This window comes from Sceloporus occidentalis, unplaced genomic scaffold (assembly GCF_023333645.1).
Source record: "Sceloporus occidentalis isolate IW3139 unplaced genomic scaffold, rSceOcc1.0.p SCAF_2, whole genome shotgun sequence".
NCBI classification, from domain to species: domain Eukaryota; kingdom Metazoa; phylum Chordata; class Lepidosauria; order Squamata; family Phrynosomatidae; genus Sceloporus; species Sceloporus occidentalis.
Window position 1 is genome coordinate 271,930,772 of NW_028316982.1, and position 24,560 is coordinate 271,955,331.

Below are 24,560 nucleotides of genomic sequence, written 5' to 3' on the forward strand. Positions count from 1 at the left end.
ACCAGGAATACTGTGTCCAATTCTGGACACTACAATTCAAGAAGGATGTTTTGAAGCTGGAACATGTCCAGAGGAGGGTAACCAAATGGCAAAAGGTCTGGAAACCCCCAAGCCCTCTGAGGAGCAGTTTAGGGAGCTGGATATGTTTTGCCTGGTAAAGAGGAAGTTAAGAGGAGACATGATGACCATGTTTAAATATTTGAGGGGATGTCATATTGAGGATGGGGCAGGCTTGTTTTCTGCTGCCCAGAGACTAGGACATAGAGCAATGGATGTAAGCTACAGGAAAAGAGATTCCACCCAAACCTTAGGAAGAACCTCCCGAGAGTAAAGAGCTGTCCAACAGTGGAAGATGCTTCCTTCGTGGTGGAATCTTCTTTAGAGGATGGCCATTTGTCCGGGGTGCTTTGGTTTTGTCTTCCTGCATGGCAGGGGTTGTACTGGATAGCCCTTTGGGATGTCTTCCAACTGTATGAGTCTTCAGGAGCTGAAACTCCTGGACTGACCATAGCATCCCTTCCTTCTTCTTCTCTTCCCTCTCTAGGAAGCTCATGCATCTGAGATCAATGCCATCAAGTTCAGTCCCAATTCAGGCATGCTGGCGACTGGTGGGACGGACAGACGCATCAGACTCTGGAATGTGGTTGCAGGTAAGCTCATGCCCTAAGATACGACCTGCTCTTTGCCTTAACTCACAACAGCAGAAGGAAGCTTTGAATGTCTAAAAGCATTGAGAGTTTTCCCCAGCTATCTTCCACCTATGTTCTTGTTACGAACTTTCAGATTTCTTCTGACTTATGGCAAACTCTATCAGAGGACTTTCTTAGTCTCTTGAAGTCCTAATGTATACTCAAACCAGTACACTATGCTGGTTATAAAAAATAGTTTTCACTTGGCAAAATTCATTCAGATGAAGTTTGCCATTACCTTCCTCATGTCATGACTCAGTAGAAAAAGCAATGATGCTTGGAAAGTTAGAAGGGAGGAGGAAAAAAGGCAAGGCTACATTACAGGTGTATAGACTCAGCCAAGGAAGCCACAACCCTGGGTTTGCAAATTGGCTGTTGGTGACCAGGTCTCTTAGAGGCCTCTCGTTCATAGAGGCACCACCACACTCCGATCATAATTGTAAACATAATTGTAAACGATAACAATAAAACAATACCAATCTTGGCTGACATTTAAGGATTGAGTGGTACTCATTGCCCTTCAAGGACTCATTTATAACTTCTGCTGCTTTTATTGGGGTTGGAGAAGGCAGTTGGTGGGCTCACCCTAGGTCTTCTGTTTGATGTCCTCCTTCAGGTCACCTGGAAAACATGCAGAGCTTGGAAGGGGCCAATGGAAGCATCACCAGTGTGGAGTTTGACCCATCGGTGAGTGTGAGAGGAGGGTCAGTGCTGTTTGTGAACACTGCTTAGGCCAACTAGGAGGAGATGCACACTCTGCTCATGGTGGGAGGTGTGGAAAGGATTTCCTTGGCAGAGGGAGGAAACCTCTGTTCATATGAATACCTGATGCTGCCTATTCCATTATATCTTTGTTTATACCAGGAGTGCACAACTATGGGATGCTAGAAGGTGACTTGGGAGGTCTGGTCCTACCACCACATGTTGTTGTGTGTCTTTGAGTCGTTTCCCACATACAGAAACCTTAAGATGAATCTAAAAATGGGTTTTCTTGGGTAGATTTGTTTAGAAAAGGTCTGCCATGACCTTTCTCTGAAGCTAAGAGAGTGTGGCCTGCTATTCCCCTGGAGCTAAAATCGTAATAAGTGCTATACATGTCTGGTATGTACATGACCTCGGAGAGCAAGTTTGGAAGCGACGTTTCCTCTATGTGGGCACCAGAGGTCAGTGCAGAGCTGTACCCAAAAGTCATTACCAGATCAACACAACACTGGCTCTTTGCAGTGAACATCACACAACACACACACTCTGTTTCTCCTTCCACAGTGAGGCTGGAAAGAAGAGGAACCAGTGTGGTGATGGTTTGCTAAGCAGCTGCAGCCACCTGGCAGGAGAAAGGCTGGAGGCTAAACTTGTGAACATCCGGAGCTCATTAGCAGGACGATCCGAGGTCTTGAAAAGTTAAACAAAATAGTGGAGGCAATTGGAGGAAAGGCAGAAAGGAAACTTTCCATCACCCATCCATCCCTAAGTGGAGGGCGTCCATACATGATATGTTTTGATAACTTGATTGAGAGGGTCAGTTCCTGGTTTGGAAACCTGTCTATTGTTTATGTCAGCTCAATGTGATGTTCTTTTGGACTGTACCTCCCAGAATCTTTTGGCTGAGGAATAGTCCAAAAAGGTAATTTTCCTCACAAGCAGAATTTAGGAACAGCCTAGTTGCTCCCCACCTCTGGTCCTGTTGCAAGGATTTATTGCTGGTCAAGTTTCCAGATGTCAGGGACTGGCCTTGATTTCTTCTCTGCTCCTCAGAGACGGAGGAGGAATCTCAGGAAGAGAGCACTGTCTTGAAAATTGTGTGTGTGTGTGTGTGTGTGTACATGTTCCTTCCTCGAAAGCCTCAAAAAATACGCAGGGCCTGCACTTTGCTGCATAATACTGTGTTATACAATACACTTGTTTACAACCTTGAGAACCTAAGGTGACCAAACAATGAATTGGAAGGAACTCTAGCTAAACACAGATTAACAAGCCTAAGCCACTGAACTTTCAGACCCTTAGTCCCACACACATGACAACAGTCTGGCTGCTGCATTATCTCGGTAGCTTCCAAGCAGTCGTCAAGGGAAGCAACACATAGAGTTGTAATCCACCTTGGTTGCCTTGGGAAAAGGCAGAATATAAATATATCATCATCATCATCATCATCATCATCATCATCATCATCATCATCACCACAGTAATCTAATTGGGAGGTAATTTTAAGGCATGAATCACTGTAGCCAAGTCTGCCCTTCCTAGTAAACAGCAAAACTGGTGTGCCAACAGAAGCCAGGTAAAGGCTTGCCTTTGCCACCGAAGCCAGTTGGCCTTCTAGGAGTCGAAGAGCACCCCAAGGTATGAACTTAATCTTTCAGAGGGAGTGAAATGCAATGCAGAACAGGCTGTGATCTCAGTCCCAAGTTAGCTTTCCTACTGACCAGCAGCGCCCCCATGATGTCTGAACTGAGCCTCAGTGTATGCGTCCACATTCATTCCTTTGTTGTGTCCAGACAGTAGCTCAGGACATCCACAACCTCCTTGGCATCAGCTGTAAAACAGAGATAAGAGCTAATTTCAGTTATGAGAGAGGGGCAGCCCAGAGTATGCTAGCCCTGGATCTGCCCTGATCTTCCCTTGTTGTGACACTGGATGGCTGTTCGCATGCACATCCCACTATGTCACCTGGGAGAGGGCTGGTGAGTCTCTCATTCCTCCTGACCTCAGAATGAGGCACCCAGCATTGGTGACATGGCTGGGCACCTCATTCTGTCCTCAATAGGAGTATAGTGTCTAGACTGAGGGAAGGAATAGTACTACTCCATTCTGCTTTGGTTGGACATCACCTGGAATAATATGTCCATTTCTGGGCACCACAATTCTAGAAGGATGTGGACAAGCTGGAGAGTGTCCAGAGGAGGGCAGCCAAAATGGTGAAAAGTCCAAAAGCCAACAAGCACTATGAGGAGTGGCTTAGGGAGCTGGGTATGTTTAGCCTGGAAAAAAGAAGGCTAAGTATTGACATGATACCCATGTTTAAATATTTGAAAGGGAGGTCATAGTGAGGATGGATCAAGCTTGTTTTCTGCTGCTCTAGAGACTAGTACATGGAGTAATGGGTTCAGGAAAAGATAGTCCACCTCAACATTTGGAAGAACTTCCTAATGGTAAAAGCTGTTTGATGGTGGAAGATGCTGCCTTTGAATGTGGTGAAATCTCCTTCTCTGGTGGTTGCACTGGATGACCCCTGTGGTCTCTTCCAAATCTAGGATTCTATGATTCTATGTGGCAAGTGCACCACATTTCAAACACCTCCCTGGCATTGGAATGGAAGGATTTGGATCTTCCAGGAACATCCAGCAAATTAGTTTTTAAATGTATTCCAAGTGGAGTATTCTCCAGGTTTGGCACTGAATGGGCTGGACATTTTTCTATCTGTTTTCACCAGACTCAGGCTTTGGGCACTCCCTGCCAAGAGGATTGGGGAGGGGGGGGGCTGGTTTATTTGGCCCATGCAGGTAGGGCCTTAGAGCCAGAGGTGGAGGAACCACACCTCTTTCACCCTCCCTTGCCCCAAACTCCCCATCCTCTTGCTCCCAGTTAGGACCAGTTTTAAAACTATAAGGGCTTGGAAGGCACAGTTCCCATGATAAGGCAAGGCAGAGTGGATCACCACCAGCACTGGTCTGCTTCATGACTCATTTACGGTAGTCTCTTGTCCCCCTGCCAGGGTTGTCACGTCTTGGCTGCTACGTACAACAATGCTGCTCAGCTGTGGAAGATGGGCGATTGCCAATTCAAGGTGAGTTCATCCAGGATTATCAATTTGGTGAGGGGTGTGGAGGAAGATGAGAGTGAGAAGGGACTAGTTTGATATGTTGCCTCAGGGAATTGGACATCAAATTCTCTTTTATTTGTTTTATTTCTTTATTCCTTCACTGTGTCTCAACCCATTGTGGACCTTGAGGCAGTGCACCATAGATTAAAAAGACCTATTTAATGTCTTTAAATAGGTAAAAACCATAAAAACATATTTAATGTCTTTAAATAGGTATTTAAAGACATATTTAATGTAGAGACCAACTAAAAGCAGTTCATAAAACCAGACAAACTTTAAAAAAAAAAACCCACAGCCAGAGCAGACACCCCTGATTTAAAGAGGCTAAGACGCTGCAAAACAGTGCAGTTTCCCTGACCAGCAGAAACTCAGAAGGGATGGAGCCAAACTGACCTCCCTTAGAAGGGAGTTCCACCGTTGGGATGCTGGCACAGGGAAAGCCCTGTCATGGATTCTTACCAGCCTAGCCTCATGATAGGGATGCAGTGGCTTAGTGGTTAAGATGCCAATTGTGATGATCGGAAGGCTGGCAGTTTGAGGCCCAAGTGCCACATGATGGGATGAGCTCTCACCACTAGTCCCAGATTCTGCCAACCTAGCATTTCGAAAGCATTCAAATACAAGTAGATAAATAGGTACCACTTCAGTGGGAAGGTAACAGTGTTCCACATGATCACTGGAGTAGTTCTCAGGCAATGCTGATTCTTCAGCTTAGTAACGGAGATGAGCACCGACCTCTACAGTCAGTTACAACTAGACATTCATGTCAAGGGAAACCTTTACCTTTACCTTTACCTTTACCTAGCCTCATGAGATGGTGGGATACATAACAGGGCTTCAGCTATGATCTTAGAATTTGGGCAGGCTCATGTGGGAGGAGGTAGTCTTTAAGATACCCTGGCCCCCAAGTCATGTAGGGCTGTACAGATCAAGATCAGCACCTTAAATTGACCTCAGAAGCAAGAGGGAAGCCAGTTCCATTCTTGTAAGACCAGCATTATGTGGTCTCTGAATTGCACACGTGGCTGCAGCATTTTGCCCTAGCTGTAGCTTCCAAGCAGTCTTCAAAGGCAGTTATACATTGAGTGAATTACAGTAATCTGACTGGCATGAACCACTTTATCCAGGTCTGCCTTCCCTAGGAAAGGGCACAGCTGGTGTGCCAACTGAAGACAGGCAAAGGCATTCCTGGACCACTGAAGCCACTTGGTCTTCCTGGAATCCAAGAGCATGGCAATATATGAAGCTGGTATTTCAGAGGGAATGCACGCCTATGAAAAACAGAATGCATTGTCAGTCCTAGATTAGCTTTCCTAATGACCAATAGCACTTGCCTGGATCATAATCAGAAAATCTTAAGAGTTGGATAAGACCCAAAGGGTCACCCAGTCCAACTGCATTCTGCCATGCAGGAAGATACCATTAAAGCACTCTGGACAAATGGCTATCCAGCCTTTATTAGAAACCTCCCAAAAAGAAGACTCCATCACTCTCCAAGGCAACATGTTCTATTGGCAAGCAGCTCTTACCATCAAGAAGTTCTTCCTAATGTTTAGGTGGAATCTCTTCCTGTAGTTTGAATCCATTCCCCTGTGTTCCTAGCAGAAAACAAGCTTCCTGCATCCTCAGTATGACATCCCTTCAAATATTTCATAGAATCATAGAATTACAGACTTGAAAGAGACCTCAAGGGATATCCAGTCCTACCTCTCCTTCTGCCATGCAGGAACTCACCATCAAAGTACACCCGATAAATGGACATCCAGCTTCTGTTTAAAGACCTCCAAAGAAGGAGACTCCACCACTCTCCAAGATTATATATTCCTGTCAAACAGCTCTTACTGTAGGAAGTTCCTCTTAATGCTGAGATGGAATCTCTTTTCTCTTTTCTTGTAGTTTGAATCCATTGTTCCTTGACCTATTCTCTGGAGCAGCAGAAAATAAGCTTGCTCCATCTTCAGTATGACATCCCTTCAAATATTTCATAGAATCATAGAATTACAGACTTGAAAGAGACCTCAAGGGATATCCAGTCCTACCTCTCCTTCTGCCATGCAGGAACTCACCATCAAAGTACACCCGATAAATGGACATCCAGCTTCTGTTTAAAGACCTCCAAAGAAGGAGACTCCACCACTCTCCAAGATTATATATTCCTGTCAAACAGCTCTTACTGTAGGAAGTTCCTCTTAATGCTGAGATGGAATCTCTTTTCTCTTTTCTTGTAGTTTGAATCCATTGTTCCTTGACCTATTCTCTGGAGCAGCAGAAAATAAGCTTGCTCCATCTTCAGTATGACATCCCTTCAAATATTTAAACAGGGCTATCATGGCAATCCTTAACCTTCTCTTTTCCACGCTAAACATACCCAGCTCCCTAAGCCACTTGTCATAGGTTTGATGGTTTCCAGACCTTTCATCATTTTGGTTGCCGCCCTGTGGACACACTCCAGCTTGTCCACATCCCTCTTGAATTGTTGTGCCCAGAACTGGACAGTGGATTCCAGATGAAGTCTGGACTAAAGCTCAGTTTGTTCATCCTCATCCAGTCCTTTTGTTGCACCTAGACAGCAATCCAGGAAATCCACAGTTTCCTTGGCGTATAAAACAGAGATAAGAGTCAGTATCTGTTATAAGAAAGAGGGAGCACTGCTGTCAACAGGATACTGATGACACCTGGCTCCCAAATTCTGGATAGTAACCCCCAGTAGCTTCATGAAGATGATAGAAAGCATAGGAGACAGTACTGAGTTCTGTAGAACCCCACAGGCTAATGGTCAAAACACAAAAGAACAGATTCCCCCCCCCCCCCAGCCCCATCATCTGGGGATATCCAGCCAAAAAAGAACTGGAACCACTGCATCACAGTGCCCCTTATCAGCTAAACAGCCCAACAAGATACTGTGATAACATTGAGAGATCCAACTGCACTATCAAAGCCCCACTTTCCTGTCCAGCTCCCAGTGTAGCTCATCCAGCAGATTGACCGAGGCTGTTTCTGCCCCATAACCAGGCCTGAACTCTTGCAATCATTTGTTGTGGAGCTGGGCATTCATTTCTCTCTTGCAGCCATTTGCAAGGATCTTTTGCTTGCTTAATAAGAATAATAACTTTCCCAAGCTCTGATTAGACTTTGGAGCCAAGCTGGGTTCTTCCCAAGCCTGTTTAAAAGATTAGTCAGATAAGAAATAACCAGGGCCTTTTGTATGCTGAGAAATATCTTATAGAAGACTGTGGGTGCTGGAGTGTTAAGAATCAGATGAAAGAAGGCAGATTTGTATATGTGTTTACTGGGGCCAGATCAAACATTGGGTCATGATGAAGTTTGCTCTTGGCAGTGCCCCAAGTTGGACAACATTCCCGGACCATCACATTTGGCAGACTTAATTGCAATCCTTACCCGCTCTGAGCTTCTGCTTACCCCTGTCTTTGAAATAGTTTACATTCTTGTCCCTGGAATTCTGCCCTTTCAACTTCAAGTGTTCTTGTTTGTGTGAACCAAGTAAAGTTCCCAAACTTGGAATGTGTCAAGTGTGTGCCCTTTCTCTTTCATTCTCTCTTCTTTTATTCCCCCCTCCTTTTGTTCTTGCTTTTCTTGTACATTGAGACATCCCCAGAAACTGCCTGGTTTTTGTTATGTGCTGCCAAGTTGGCTTCAATGTAGGACAACCCTAGGAAATAAAAATAAATAAATAAAACTTTTATTTATATCCCGCTTTTCTGTGACAAGACAATCAAAGCGGCTACAACATGTTAAAATCCACATTTACAAATTTATGTCCCAAATTCCCCCCCTTAAAACAGGATTAAACAAATTACAATTAAAACATTTATTAAAAACACAAGGAATGAGAGACCTCCGAGAGACTGTGGTATTAACAACCATGTTCAGGTCTTGCAAACTCAGCGCAGCCTTTCAAAGACATAGCCATATCTGAAAAATAAGTATGCAAAGGGACCCAGCAGCGCCTTTGATACTAACAGGAGAAAAGAAGTTGGTAGCATTAACTTCTGCAAACTAGAATCTACTTCCTCAGATGCATTTCGACATGCTATGGCTTCTTTCATGGAGTCAATCCACCTATAATACAGTTTTCCTCTTTTCTTACTGCCTTCCACTTTACTTGGCAGTAAGTTGCATCATCTCATGATATGTCCAAATATGATTGACTCAGTTTAGTCTTTTTGGTTTTTATTGAAAGTTCAGGTTTGATTTGCTCGCGAGACCCATTTATTTGTCTATTATTTACTTGTCCAGCACTGCATTTTAAATAAGTTGTTTTTTCACACTCTTGACTTTTTTTGTTGCTGTCCATCTTTTACGTTTATAAATAGCTTGCAAACTTTCCAAAGGTTCTATAGGTTTTTGCAGGTTTTCCGGGCTGTGAAGCCATGTTCTAGAAGAATTTATTCCAGATGTTTCACCTGCATCTGTGGCTGGCATTTTCAGAGAGCTCTTCTCATTCCTGACAGGGGAATTTTTATTACTCTTCTTGCTCATGTGGAGAGCAAGATATTTTAACAGGGTCACCCCTCACAGAGAACAAATTCCCAAAGAATGAGGGCTATAAAAAACTCTGTTGTCTTTCCCTCGCTAACTCTTCTTGCAATTAGTGGTGTGGACCATAAAACTCTGCAGTGTCTAACAGGGAACAATTGCCTGTGTTTATCTTTAGAATGGAATTCCCTCTCCCCTCCTTCAGCCCAGTGAAGTAATTCAAATTTTCATGACTGAGGGACAAAGCAGACTGGCAGAAAGGGCAGCTTTCAAAGACTGATAGGAGACATGGCAAACATATGCCACAGCCCCAATCCACCTTTTCCCTGGCCAAAAAAAGAGCGGCAAAGCCGGCTTTTCCCACCCTACCATGGCCGGAAGCCAGTTTTAAGATGCTCCAGTGGCGTGTGGCACATAAATGGTGTGCTGGTGGAGTGTGTTGAAGCCACCCACACGTAAGCAAAGGTGGCTTCAGGGCAGCTTCAAGATGTACAGCATATAAACGCTGCACACTGAAGCTGCCCGGATGGTGATGCAAAAGGACCATCTGTTTCAGCCCTGAGACTAATACAATTAAAATAGGGAATATCACATTATCTAGGTGATACTGCTGTTGCTGTGCATGCTTATGTATAATGTCAGCTGCACTTGAAACACACATAGAATCATAGACTTGGCAGAGACCCCAAGGGCCATCCAGTCCAACCCCATGCTATGCAGGAACTCTCAATCAAAGCATTCCCGGCAGATGGCCACCCAGCCTCCGCTTAAAGACCTCCAAAGAAATAGACTCCATCAAAATCTCTGAGGGAGTATGTTCCACTCTCGAACAGCCCTTACTGTCAGGAAGTTCCTCCTAATGTTGAGCTGGAATCTCTTTTCCTGCAACTTGCATCCATTGCTCCGGGTCCTATTCTCTGGAGCAGTAGAAAACCAGCTTGCTCCATCCTCAATATGGCAGCCCTTCAAATATTTAATCAAGGCTGTCATATCACCTCTTAACCATCTCTTTTCCAAGCTAAACATCCCCAGCTCCCTAAGAAAGACATGGTTTCCAGGAATACATAAACCTCTATGATCTGAAGTTATAATGATTTTTTTGTGTGGTGGCTGGAGAGGGCCATAAAACACTCAGCTGTCTTACCTTTCCACAGTATCAAACAAGGAAAAATGGTCTGTGTTTATCTTTAGAAATTCCTTCTTCTCCCTCTCCCCTCCTGCAGCCCAGTGAAGTAATTCAGATTGCTTTGACTGAGACTCACACAATTAAAATGAATGGCTGAGGCACTGACACTTTTATTGCATAAACAAAAAATGTTTGAACATTGATTTTCCCATGAAGTGCCTGCCTCATTACTTCTTTTGCAAATGAAATATCTGCAAATTCTCACACCTTGGTTGAGCAGGTGCCAAATTTCGGAGCTTGTAAATAGCATTGAGAAAACCAAAATCACATATGTTTAATGAAGCACAATGAGCTTTTGTCACATCCCTCATGGCTCATAAGATATTCAGTCCTTGAAACCACTTTGGCTGTTTTAACCAATTTTAATGAATTAGGCTAGGAAAGGCTGCAGCGGTTTGCTTTTGCTTGAGCTTCCAGGATAGGAAAAAATTCTGTTCCCTCCTCTCCTCTGCTGAGTCAATTGAGTGCAAACTCCTTTTGCATTTTGAGCTTAGTCTGCAGCAACTGAAGTAAACAGAGAACAAAGAGGGAAAGTGGGAGGAAGAGGGAGAAACTGAGACGTTTAAAAAACAGCTAAAAAGTGGAATGACAGAGGATTAATTGGGAGTGACTCTGCTCAACTGGGATGGTTGGAGGGTATGCTTTTGATAATCTTCAGATGTGTCTCCAGTTTCTTTTCTAGGTTCCAATGGATGTTTGCCACCTTCTGACCACACAGTCAGAAAAGAGAGATGTAGTAGTGATGGGCGACTTCAGCTACCCTGATATTTCTTGGAAGTCAAACTCAGCCAGATCCTCAAGGTCTAGCAAATTCCTCACTTGCCTGGAAGACTATTTCATGGTCCAAAAGGTGGAAGAGGCAACAAGGGGGTCAGCTATTTTGGATCTGATCCTAACCAACAAGGATGACTTGGTTAATGGGGTGCAAGTGGTGGGATCCTTAGGTGGAAGTGACCATGTTGTCCTGGAGTTTGTTATACAATGGAGAGGAGAAGCCAGGCAGAGTCAGACACGCATCCTAGACTTTAGGAGAGCGGATTTCAGTAAACTTAGAGAAGTATTAAGGGTGATCCCGTGGTCAGAAATACTAAAGGGAAGGGAGTTCAGGCCGGATGGGAGTTTCTCAAAAGAGAGATACTGAAGGCACAATTTCAAACAGTTCCAGTGAGAAAGAAAAATGGGAGAAGTCTCAAGAAACCAGGATGGATGACTAAGGAACTTTCAACCGAGCTAAGTTTGAAACGGAACATGTATAAGAAATGGAAAAAGGGGGAAATCACAAAAAAGGAATTCAAAGAAATAGCAGGCATGTGTAGGGGTAAAGTCAGAAAAGCTAAAGCGCAGAATGAACTCAGGCTTGCTAGAGAGGTTAAGAACAACAAAAAGGGCTTTTTGGATATGTCCGCAGCAAAAGGAAGAAGAAGGAAACGATAGGGCCACTGCATGGAGAAGATGGCAAAATGCTAACAGAAGACAGAGAAAAGGCAGAATTACTCAACACCTTCTTTGCCTCAGTCTTCTCAGAAAAGGCAAAGGGTGCTCAACCTGAGGATAATGGAGCAGAGGACAGAATACGGGAATTTCAGCACAGAATAAGTAAAGAGATAGTAGAGGAAAACCTTGTTAATCTAAATGAATTTAAGTCTCCAGGACCAGATGAACTACATCCAAGGGTACTAAAGGAACTGGCAAATGTAATATCGGAGCCATTGGCAATAATCTTTGAGAACTCCTAGAGAACAGGAGAAGTCCCAGCAGACTGGAGGAGGGCAAACGTTGTCCCCATCTTCAAAAAGGGGAAGAAAAAGGATCCCAACAATTATCATCCAGTCAGTCTGACATCAATACAAGGAAAGATTCTAGAGCAGATCATTAAACAGAGAGTCTGTGAACATCTAGAAAGCAATGCCATAATCACAAAAAGTCAACATGGGTTTCAGAGAAAGAAGTCATGCCAGACAAATCTAATCTCTTTCTCTGATAAAATTACCATCTTGGTAGATGAAGGGAATGCTGTGGATATAGTATATCTTGATTTCAGTAAGGCCTTTGACAAGGTTTCCCATGATATTCTTGCAAACAAGCTTGTAAAATGTGGGCTAGACAAAGTAACTGTTAAATGGATCTGTAATTGGTTGACCGGCCGAACCCAAAGGGTGCTCAACAATGGCTCCTTTTCATCCTGGAGAGAAGTGACCAGTGGGGTCCCACAGGGCTCTGTCCTGGGACCAGTGCTATTCAACATCTTTATCAATGACCTGGATGACAGAATTGGGAGCATACTTATCAAATTTGCAGATTACACCAAATTAGGGGGAATAGCTAATACCCCAGAGGACAGGATCAAGATTCAAAATGACCTGAATAGACTAGAAAGCTGGGCAAAAGCTAACAAAATGAAATTCAACACAGAGAAATGTAAGGTACTGCACTTAGGGCAGAAAAATGAAATGCACAGATATAGGATGGGAGACACATTGCTGAATGAAAGTACATGTGAAAGAGATCTAGGAGTCCAAGTAGACCATAAGTTGAACATGAGTCAACAGTGTGATGCGGCAGCTAAAAAGGCCAATGCAATTCTAGGCTGCATCAATAAAAGTATAGTGTCTAGATCAAGAGAAGTAATAGTGCCACTGTATTCTGCTTTGGTCAGGCCCCACCTGGAATATTGTGTCCAGTTCTGGGCACCACAATTCAAAAAGGACATTGAGAAACTGGAGCCATGTGTCCAGAGGAGGGCGACTAAAATGGTGAAAGGTCTGGAAACCATGCCCTATGAGGAACGACTCAGGGAGCTGGGGATGTTTAGCCTGGAGAAAAGAAGGTTAAGAGGTGATATGATAGCCCTGTTTAAATATTTGAAAGGATGTCACATTGAGGAGGGAGCAAGCTTGTTTTCTGCTGCTCCAGAGAACAGGACCCGGAACAATGGATGCAAGCTACAGGAAAAGAGATTCCACCTCAACATTAGGAAGAACAGTAAGGGCTGTTCGACAGTGGAACAAACTCCCCCGGAGGTCTTTAAGCAGAGGCTAGATGGCTATCTGTTGGGGATGCTTTGATTTGGATTTCCTGCATGGCAGGGGGTTGGACTGGATGGCCCTTGTGGTCTCTTCCAACTCTATGATTCTATGATTCTATGATTCTGCTTCTTAAATGAAAAAGGAGCCTTTTCTTAATATCTCTGATTGTTTGTCTAGGAGATTCTCACCGGCCACACGGACAAAGTGACGGCTGCCAAGTTCAGGTCCACCCGGCACCAGGCTGTGACAGGCAGCCGAGACAGGACTGTGAAGGAGTGGGATCTGAGCAAGGGGGCTTGTAAGTGGCAGGGCTGCCTCTAAGGTGGGAAGGGGACCCTGATCTGGCAAGGCAGCCACACTGTAAGGCAGAATTATAGCATAGTGCTAAACGTTCCTTATAGACCCATTTCCTCTCCCTGACACATGTGTCCCTGTCCTTCTGGCAGGCTCCCGAACCATTGATGTCCTCTCGTACTGCAATGACCTTGTGTGCTGTGATACCATCATTGTCAGTGGACATCATGACAAGACAATCCGTTTCTGGGACAGCAGGTGAGCCAACAAGCTGCTGGACATAGATATGTGTTGCTCAAACCAGTGGATTCAGACTTGAAGAAAAGAGATCTCACCCAAATGTTTAGAAGAACTTTTTATTATAATAGTTGTTTGACTGTGGAATGGACTCTCCATTTTTGGAGGTGTTTCAGCAGAAGTTGGATGGGCGTCTTGCAGGCAGACTTTATCTGTGGATTCCTTTGTGGCTTGCGGCTGGATTAGATGGCTATTAGAGTCCTCTGTGGCTCTAAGATTATATGATTCTCTTAAACTGATGTTATTATGTTTCACCATGAGATCTTGGGAAGCAAAAATAAGATATAAATATTTTAATGCATAAAGTTTCTCTCCTCCTAAAGCATTAAGTTTCACAGTTGTCTAAAGTTATCTAAAATGTGTAAAAAAACAGGTAATGAATGCTGGAAATGTGGGAAAGAAATAGGATATTTCTATCATGTTTGGTGGTGTTGTGAAAAAACCAAGAACAAAGGAAGTCTATTTTTTAGTTTGTTAAGTAGCATGTTAAATATTGTCACAGTCGCGTTATAGATGTGCGTATGTATGCTTCAATTTTTTTTTGCCTTTGTCTCTACTGTTGTTTTTTGTTTTGTTTTTTAGTTTCTCTGTTTATTTGTTCAATAATAATAATAATAATAATAATTTTAGCCCACCTCTCCCATTCGGATCGAGGCGGGTTCCAAAAAATTACAAAATGTATAGAGGTTTCATGAATGAATGTTGTTGTTGTATTGCTGTTTCTTTTACCAACTTAATAAAGCATGACGTTTCTCCTCCTATCTCCTTCTCCAGGGATGTCCGCTGTACCCAGGTGATCCCTGTGGAAGGCACAGTCACCTCCCTGAGCATCAGTCCTGACCAAATGCACCTCCTGAGCTGCTCCCGAGATAACGCCCTTAAAGTCATTGACCTCCGCATGCACAACATCCGACAAGTGTTCAGGTGATGAGCTGGGAGCTGTTGCATTGTTGAGCCACTGAGGTAGACCAGCAGCCAGTTGGGTTTTGCCTTGAGGGTAGGGCTGTAATCTTTTTACTAATAGCATTCCTGCACAAAGCAAATACAGTGGGACCTCAGTATCTGCTGGGGTTTGGTTCAAGGACCCCACATGGATAGCAAAATCGAATAGAAATGTTGTCCACAGAGACAGAAAAGAAGTGTTGAAGGGTGGACTTAGGAGGAAAGACAAGAAGCTCCATCTTGGACATGTTGAGCTTCAAACGCCGATGGCGCATCCACTGCGAGACAGCTGTGAGGCAAGACGAAACTTGCTGTTCAAGCCTTGGAGAAAGGTCGGGGGTGGAAAGATACAACTGAGTGTCATCGGCATACAGATGGTAGGAAAAACCAAAAGAGCTAATGAGTTTTCCTAAGGACAGTGTGTAGAGAGAAAACAGAAGGGGACCCAGAACAGAGCCCTGGGGAACTCCAACAGATAAGGGAACAGGAGAAGAAGTCTGACCACCTGTTACCACTGCAAAAGATCTGCCAGACAAATAAGATCTAAACCAGTCGAGAACAGAGTCTGAGAACCCAAGGTCAGAAACTATGTCAACTAGGAGACAGTGATCAACGGTGTCAAAGGCTGCAGACAGATCAAGAAGGATGAGAAAAGAGTAAAGGCCATTAGCCTTGGCCTGTAAAAGGTCATTTGAGATCTTAGTGAGAGTTGTCTCTGTAGAATGCCTTGGGCGGAAACCAGACTGAAAGGGATCAAGAATGGAGTTGGCTTCAAGAAACTCAAGACAGCGAGAATAAACAACCCATTCCAAAACTTTAGAAAGAAAGGGAAGAAGAGAAATCGGACGATAGCTAGACAGAGAGAAGGGGTCAAGAGAAGGTTTTTTCAGAATTGGGGAAATGAGAGCATGTTTGAAGTCCAAAGGGAAGGAGCCTGTAGAGAGAGAGAGATTGAAGATATGGAGAAGCGAGGGCAGAAAAGAAGGAGCTATAGAGATTAGAAGACGAGTAGGAATTGGGTCAAGAGAACAAGTTGCAGGTTTGGAAGAGTTCAGAAGTGTAGAGAGTTCATCCAAGGAAGCAGGAGGAAACACAGAAAATTTGTTAGGCGAGGGCAATAGAAGATTATGAGCAGAAGAAGAATCAGGAGGGACTATCTCAGAGCGAATAGTGGTAATCTTTGAGATGAAATAATTAGCAAAGTCATTAGGAGAGAATGATGAAGAGACAGGAGGAGAGGGAGGTTTAAGCAAAGAGTTGAAGGTGGAGAACAAACACTGCGGGCGCCTCTCATTGGCAGAGATCAATGATTTGTAATAATTTTGTTTTGCCATAGAGAGGGCGCATGAGAAGGAAGAAAGAACAAATTTGTAATGAATAAAGTCAGCCCACTGTTTGGACTTTCTCCAAAGACGTTCGGCTGCTCTAGAGCAGGACTGGAGAAACTTAATGATGGGGGTAAGCCAGGGCTGAGGCCTAGTCTTAGAGGAAGAAGTGCGTACAGAGACAGGGGCAAAGTGGTCAAGAGTCGAGGAAAGAGTGTAGTTAAATAAAGACATTGCTGAGTCAGCAGAGTCCCCAAGATTTAGGGAAGAGAGAGATGAATCCAGGGTCTGACCAAGATGGTTAGAGTTAACAGACCGAAGATAGCGTTGAACAGTGTGATGAGGAGGTGGAGTATAAGTGAGAGCAAAGGAGATTAAATGATGATCAGATAGTGGAAAGTCAAGTGCCAGGTAGTCAGAAATGGCGCAGTTTGCAGCAAGAACCAGGTCAAGACAGTGACCGAGAGAATGAGTTGAAGAGTTGGAATGTGGTTGGAGGCTAAAAGAAGCCAGGAGAGAGTTGAAGCGAGACGTTGTAGGGTTATTGGAATCATCAAAGTGGATATTAAAGTCACCTAGGATCAGAGTGGGGACTGAATCTGAAAGAAAGATTCCATCATTCCAGGATTCTCTTCGCCAGAGTTTCCTGATGCTTAGGAAACACATTTTTCAACCATTTTAAAATATTTTCAAATATCCTTTCTCTCCTACTTGGGAGAGCTGAGTGAACTAGATTGTTTTACCTCCAGTTATTTTTTTTAAACTAAGATCTGGAAAATCTTCTCCAGATTTTAAAAGTCTGAATCTAATAAAGAATGTAATGAGTTGGACCCAAGCTTTTTGTAGTGCTGTAAGGACTGTAATTTTTAAAAAATTCTATTCTCAATGCAAAAAGAAGAAAAATAATTTGTCTTGCTGGGCATGATTTATGAGGCAGGGTTTTTGTTTTGTTTTTTAAAGCATTTTCTGTTTTGATTGTTTGATTTTTTTCTAGAATTTCTAAAAATTATTCTTTGGAGCAGAGGTTCTTGTGACTGGGGAGTTGCCATCCAAAAAAGTAACTTTCCCACGCTTTGATTGAAGCACTTTCTTGGCTCACTGTCCCTTTTTCCACAGGGCTGAGGGATTCAAGTGCGGTTCAGATGGGACCAAAGCAGTGTTCAGGTGAGGGTCTGACAACTCATGGAAAACGTGGTAGTCTCAAAGGTGCTACAAGATCCTTTTCCATCATAGGAGTTTATCACACGGGGGAAAACGTGGAGTTTAAACAGTGATTCAACAGTGTGATGCGGCAGCTAAAAAGGCCAATGCAATTTTAGGCTGCATCAATAAAAGTATAGTGTCTAGGTCAAGAGAAGTAATAGTGCCACTCTATTCTGCTCTGGTCAGGCCCCATCTGGTATATTGTGTCCAGTTCTGGGCACCAGAATTCAAAAAAGGCATTGAGAAATGGGAGTGTGTCCAAAGGAGGGCGACTAAAATGATGAAGGGTCTGGAAACCATAAAGTCCTATGAGGAACGACTTAGGGAGCTGGGGATGTTTAGCCTGGAGAAGAGAAAGTTAGGAGGTGATATGATAGCCCTGTTTAAATACTTGAAGGGATGCCATATTGAGGAGGGAGCAAGCTTGTTTTCTGCTGCTCCAGAGACTAGAAGACGGAACAATGGATGCAAGCTCCAGGAAAAGAGACTCCACCTCAACATTAGGAGGAACTTCCTGACAGTAAGAGCTGTTCGACAGTGGAAGACACTCCCTTGGAGAACAGTGGAGTCTCCTCCTTTGGAGGTCTTTAAGCAAAGGCTAGATAGCCATCTGTCGGGGATACTTTGGTTGAGAGTTCCTGCATGGCAGAAGGGGGTTGGACTGGATGGCCCTTGGGATCTCTTCCGACTCTATGATTCTATGATTAACCCGAGAAAATCATGCAATTGACATTAAAATGTGATTAAAGTGAGATTAATATAAGAGCCATTATCCTATGAATAACCAGGGAATAACCAGGCAATAAACAGCAAAAAGTCATTCACAGGAAAATCCTGTGAATGATTTGCTGCTGTTTCTTGCCTGGTTATTCATGGGTTAATGGCACTTTAATCATGTTTTGCTTCGACATTGTGTGAAAACTATTAGCACAGTTGCAAGATTATAGTAGGTTAATCGCCATTTATACTTCCCATTGTCCCCCGTGTGACAAACTCCATAGAGAACAAGTTATGCTAATACAATAGGCCCTTGGTATCTTCTGGGGTTTGGTTCCTTGTCTCCCAAGGAAACCAAAATCTGTGGATGCTCACATCCCATTAAATACAATGGCAGAGTAAAATGGTGTCTCTTATATAAAATGGCAAAATCAAGGTTTGCTTTTTGAAATTTATATATTTAAAAAAAAACATTTTCAAGCTGTGGGTGATTGAATCCGTGGATAAGGATTCTGTGGATCTGGAGAGCCAATCATACAATTGTCCTTTATCTGCGGGAGATATATTCCAAGACCCTCAATGGATGACTGAAACTGCAGATAGTACTGAAATCTATGATAATAATGTTTTCAGACCATGATTGACTGTGGGTAACTGAAACCCTAGAGAGCAAAACCATGGCTAAGGGCATCTACATCAGCTGTATCTAAATCAGCTTTTCCCAACTGTACCAAATCAGCATTCCCCAACTATATCTAAATCAGCTTCTCCCATCTAGGTGCCCCCTGGATTCATTGGGCTACAATTCCCATCATGGGAATGGATGCAGCAAGGAGAATAGTTGCTCCTCTTCTGCTTAACCACTCCAACTTTGGTCTCCCAGATGTTTCAGGAGATGTTCAGCTCCAAAAGGCTAGCTCATCATTTGCTGTGGGTGGTATTGGCTCTTTACGGACTTAGGTGGAGTGAGAGAGGTTTTTTCCCCATCATCTGGTGCACTTGATGTCAGGGACTGGACCTCGGGCATTCTGAGTACTCTGCAATGTTATTGTAGGTTCTTGTGTTTCCATAGTTTTCCCCAAAAGGCTACAGTTGGGGTTGCTTGTCCATCTGAGGCCTGGATTGGATTCCTGGCTAATGTCCTGTCCTTCATAATGATCCTATGAAGATCATTAGTATGGAAAAAGTCCAGCTGACCCCTTGATTGATGGATGCTATTGTTTTTAGATTTGATGTTTTTTAGGTTTATGTTTTTATTTTATTGTGGTTTTAATGTTGTTGTAATTTTTAACTTTGTGATTTTAACCTTGTTGTGATCCCGCTTCGATCCATGGGGAGAGGCGGGAAGATAGAAATAAAAATTATTATTATTATTATTATTATTTTCTCTGGTTCCAGCCCTGATAAGAGCTACGCCATGGTTGGATCTGCAGATGGTACCCTCTTCATCTGGAACATGGAAACGGGCAAGCTGGAGACCACTTTGGCTGGAGTGCATAGGTAATCATAGAATCATAGAATTGAAGAGTTGGAAAAGACCCCAAGGGCCATCCAGTCCAACCCCCTACCATGCAGGAACTCACAATCAAAGCATCCTCGACAGATGGTCATCCAGTCTCTGTTTAAAGACCTCCAAGGACTCCACCACTCTCCAAGGGACTGTGTTCCTCTGTTGAACAGCCCTTACTCTCAGGAGGTTCCTCCGAATGTTGAGCTGGAATCTCTTTTCCTGTAGCTTGTATCCATTGTTCCGTGTTCTAGTCTCTGGAGAAGCAGAAAACAAGCTTGCTCCATCCTCAGTGTGACACCCCTTCAAAATTAACAAACTTGCCAGAACAGGTCAAAACCGTGTTTGGGTCAGAGAGTTGTGAAATATGTCAAGACAACCCACCTTTTGTCTCTGACGTACACACACACATACACAGAGAGAGAGAGAGAGAGAGAGAGAGAGAGAGTTTTGATTGCCTGTCAGCTGACTTTCAGTTCCTTATTTTTAAGCAGTGCTGGCATATGTCACCAATAGTTACTGCACTATTGACGAGTACAAAACACTACTGTATATCTTACCATTGTTAATTTAACTATAATGCAGTTCAAAGCTCTGGAAATCATTGATTGCAGTGCCAGAGGAAGAACTTAAATGGATACCTAATTGTCTTTTATAATGTTCCTTATAATGTAGAACAAGCATCTCGCTCTATTGGGAGGGGAACTGGGTGCACATCACCCTGTCTTAGGCCTGCCCAAGGAATCTGAGTAGTGCAGGAGAAGCAGAAAAACAAAGAGAAGATGCATGAATCACAGAGTTGTACTTTTGGGACCTCAAGATTCATTTAGTCCAGCCTTAGGGATGGAAAGAATATTAATAATTTTTTGTTCCAACCTTTAAAAACAAGTTTCCCAACAGGAAGCCAGACAGAAACCCAGTGAGGAGGAGACATAGACCAGGGAGAATTTTACATAGGTTTCTCCTGGAATTTGAATATCCCAAAGTGTTGCAAAGCAATTATTCCATGGGGGTGACCCTTCTATTTTCTGCACAGGTAATGGGTTCCCTGCACAGAAAACGTCTCTCCCCTGCAGAAAATGGAGATTTTGCAACAACAACAGCAAAAAAAGCCAAACAACACCATGCTTTTCTGTGCAGAATAATTCTTCCATGTGATGCAGTGGCTAAAAAAGCCATTGCAATTCTAGGCTGTATCAATAGGAGCACTGTGTCTAGATTAGGCGAAGGAGTGGAGATACAGTGGATCCTTGTTATACGCTGGGGTTTGGTTCCAAGATCCCCCGTGTATAACAAAATCCGTGTATGCTCAAGTCCCATTAAGTATAATGACATAGCAAAATGGTGTCCCTAATAAAAAAATGGAACATCAAGGTAAATTTATACTTTTTTGGAACATTTTCAAACCGTGTATGCTTAAATCCGTGTGTAAAAAATCCGTGTATAAGAAGGGCCGACTGTACTGTCTTCTGCTTTGGTCAGACATCACCTGGATTAATGTGCCCACGTCTGGGAATCACCATTCAAGAAGGATATTGACAAGCTGGAAGGTGTCCAGACAAGAGCGACCAAGTTGATCCAAGATCTGGAAAACAAGCTTTATGAGGAACAACTAAGGGAGCTGTATATGTTTAGCATGAATATAGGAAGGCTGATAAGTGAAATGATTCAACCATCTTTAAGTATCAAAAGGAATGCCATGTAGAAGGTGGAGCCTGCTTATTTTGTACTGCTCCAGAGGCAAGGATAGAAGCCAATGGATTCTAATTACAAGAAAAGAGATTCCACCTATGTATTGGAAAGATCATTTTGATGGTAAGAGCTGTTCAACAGTGGAGCAGACTGCCTCCGTGGATGATGGTCTTTCCATCTTTGGAGGTCCAACAGGTTGGATGGGCATATCTATCAAGAGAGTTTTAGCTGTGTAAATTGAAAGGTAGAGGGTTGGACTGGATGGCTCTTAGGAACCCTTCCTACTCTATGATCCAACAACACTTTGGGACAGTCAAATGAGAGGTGAATACTGTAGCAAAATAGTTGCTGTTTTGTATTGGAGTGAAAGTTACTGTCCTGATTTGTCTTTGTTCCAAGAATGAAATAGTCATAGAATCATAGAATCCTAAAGTTGGAAGAGATCACAAGGGCCATCCAGTCCAGCCCCCTGCCATGCAGGAACTCTCAATCAAAGCATACCCAACAGATGGCCATCCAGCCTCTGCTTAAAGACCTCCAAAGAAGGAGACTCCACTACTCTCTGAGGGAATGTCTTCCACTGTCAAATAGCCCCTACTATCAGGAAGTTCTACCTAATCCTGAGCTGGAATCTCTTTTCCTGTAGCTTGCATCCATTGCTCTATTGGGTCCTGTTCTCTGGAGCAGCAGAAAACAAGCTTGCTCCCTCCTCAATGTGACATCCCTTCAAGTATTTAAACAGGGCTATCATATACCTCTTAACCTTCTCTTCTCCAGGCTAAACATATCTAGCTTCCTAAGTTGTTCCATATAGGGCATGGTTTCCAGACCACTATTTTGGTGGCCCTCCTTTGAACATGCTCCAGCTCCCTGAAAAAGCATCAGTCTGTTCATATGGTGGCCAATCAGATTCACAAGAGGAGTATGAATTTTGCAGAAAGTTTGACAGTCCTACACCACGGATTATGCCTCTTCCCTCTTCTCTCTTCCTTCCACTGCAGGTCTCCTGTGAATGCTGTGGCTTGGGGTTCCTCTGGAACATACGTGGGGAGTGTGGACCGTTGCAGGAAGGTGGTTTTGTGGAGATAGCACCAACTTTACAGACTCCGAATGGACGAGGTTTCCAGGCTTCCTTCCTCACAGGCTTTTGCCTCTCCAGACTGGCCTGTCAGTGTCTTTTGCTGTGCTCAGCACTGTAGGTGTCAATGAACATCAGAAACTTGCGGTTGCAGGAGAAGCTGAGTCGTCTTGTAGGCAATTGGACGTAGATTTTGGTCCTCATGTTGGTACCCCCCCAAAATATGGACAGAGCTCTCTGGTGCAGGGCCTTGCAGACTGGAACCTAGTCAGAAGAGGCCTCCACCAATGCAGAAGGACTGCTTACAAAGCAGAAAATAGTTTGGGGTCTTTAACCACAGGGAATCTCTCAAGCATTGTATGGCAGCTTAGATCCTTTTGCAAGAGAACTAGACAAATTCAGGAGTGACAGGCTGTCATGTTGTTGTTTATTGCTGTCTAGTCAATTTTGACTGAAAGTGCCCCTCTGAGTGAGAAAGCTCCCAAAGACTGTTATTAACAACCCTGCTTGGGTCTTGCAGACTCAGGGCAGGCATGGCCTTCTTGACTGAATCATATACACCTGTATTGTATTTTTCTGACTGCCTCCTACTTTTCCTCATTATCAGCCCAAGGGAATGTAGCTGGAAACAGTGTTGTGCAGTGGTTAGAACCAGGCACTTGGAGATGAAAGGCTCACATTCAGATTCCTGGTTTGCCAGGAAACACTCTTGGGGTGTTTATAGGCCAGTCACACTTGCAGCCTAACCAGAATGGGAGGGAGGGAGGGAGGAGGAGATAATGTGGATTAAATCAGACCTGTTGCATCAATTTTGATGAACAATGATGTACAATGGATGTAAGGGATCTGCTCTAATTAGGACTAACCCCTAGGAATCCAGCCCATGTATGGGAAGAGACCCCCTCCCCCCCAAATTTATGGGCCAGTTTTGGCTCATGGTTCTGTTTTATCAAACCCTCAGTCTCTCTTCCTCTGCTCTGCATGCCTTGTTCATCCTGCATGGTTATAGACTCGAGATACCATCTGTGGCAATAGATCATAGTTCAAGTGCCACGACAGAAGGTCCTGTGTCTTCTCCAAGAAGCCAAGTTCCTTGAAGGGTGAGCATTTCTCCAATTCTTGATCAAGTTCCCATTTTTTAGGTGAGGAAGACAAAAGGGATGTTCTGGATTTGTTCTGAAACTCTGTTTTGTGGGCACAGCTGGTCTTTTTTCCAAATGGTTGGCTGATCTTTCAGTGCACCCAGCAGGCCTATGCAAGGAGCTGCGATGACTTCTTTTTATATATAACTTTAAACCTGTTTGGACTGTGTGCTCCACCCAGGTGTTTTAGAAAATGTGGCACATACAATGGTCACAATGCCATGTTTTTAATAAAGGAAGATATCCTTTGGTCTGGGCTTGGCCAACATCATTATTTGGGGGTGGAGGACACTCTGTTGACCACAGGCTGACCACTGGGAAAGAGCGTGATACAAAGTTCCTCGTGTCATTTTGCATTTCCTCTTTGCTGACCATTGCTGACTGGCCACATTCTCCCTATGAACGCCAAAGTAGACTTACTGTGCTTCACTTTCTCCCAAAAGTGGTTTCCTCCTGGGAACTTGGAAAAGTTATAGCTCTTAGGACCCCCAAGCCAACCCACTGGAGCTGTAGTCCGAAATGTAAATCTAGCAGATCTGTTCCTCCTTAGCCTTTTTGCAAGGAAATCCAGTTCTTTTGAGCTTTCCCTGCAAGGTTTGTGTTCCAGGTGTTCTGTACTGTATCTTAATTCTTTTCAACCTTTTCAACCATGGCAGCTGCAATGTATGATCTGCTTGAGAGTAGTGAGTCAAAACCCCCTGAGCATGGAGAGCCAAGCTCTGTCATCTGGGTGTATTTCACCTAATCTAACCTGCTAGTTCCAGTGAAGTGAAACCAGTTCTAACACTCTGCTCTGTGATCTCATGGAAAGCTTGCTAAGGACCCTTTTGGTTTCTGAAATTGCACCATGATCTGCTACATCCCTCCAAACCTGTATTCTTAGGAGTTTATCAAATGGCAGGAATTTCTCTTAAATTTGAATGAAAAGAAAGTGGGGCCAGAACGCATTCACTTAAAGTCGCTAGTTTAACGCAATTACGTGAATGTGTATTGCGTTCAAACTGACTTCCCATTGCCCAAAAATAGCATGCTATTGCCCAAATTTGCATGTGGCAGTCTATCACACAATAATGTGAAACCCCATGATTGTGTTTGGACTGACTTCCCATTGCCCAAATTTACCTGTAGTGGGTTATCACGCAATA

General features: G+C 43.6%; 1 protein-coding gene across 4 annotated transcripts in view; it reads left to right on the forward strand.

The window, feature by feature from the left end:
* Positions 1-23,721, forward strand: part of ATG16L2 (autophagy related 16 like 2) — a 60,604-nt gene extending 36,883 nt beyond the window's left edge. For all 4 annotated transcript variants that reach the window (XM_089513110.1, XM_089513112.1, XM_089513111.1 and 1 more), the window contains 9 exons: positions 545-650; positions 1,306-1,376; positions 4,402-4,473; positions 13,396-13,516; positions 13,665-13,770; positions 14,584-14,733; positions 17,193-17,240; positions 19,395-19,496; positions 22,197-23,721. In XM_089513110.1, coding sequence (XP_089369236.1) covers positions 545-650; positions 1,306-1,376; positions 4,402-4,473; positions 13,396-13,516; positions 13,665-13,770; positions 14,584-14,733; positions 17,193-17,240; positions 19,395-19,496; positions 22,197-22,284 — 864 coding nt within the window. In that variant the 3' untranslated portion in view covers positions 22,285-23,721. The remainder of the gene's footprint in view (positions 1-544; positions 651-1,305; positions 1,377-4,401; positions 4,474-13,395; positions 13,517-13,664; positions 13,771-14,583; positions 14,734-17,192; positions 17,241-19,394; positions 19,497-22,196) is intronic.
* The last annotated feature ends 839 nt before the right edge of the window (positions 23,722-24,560 follow it).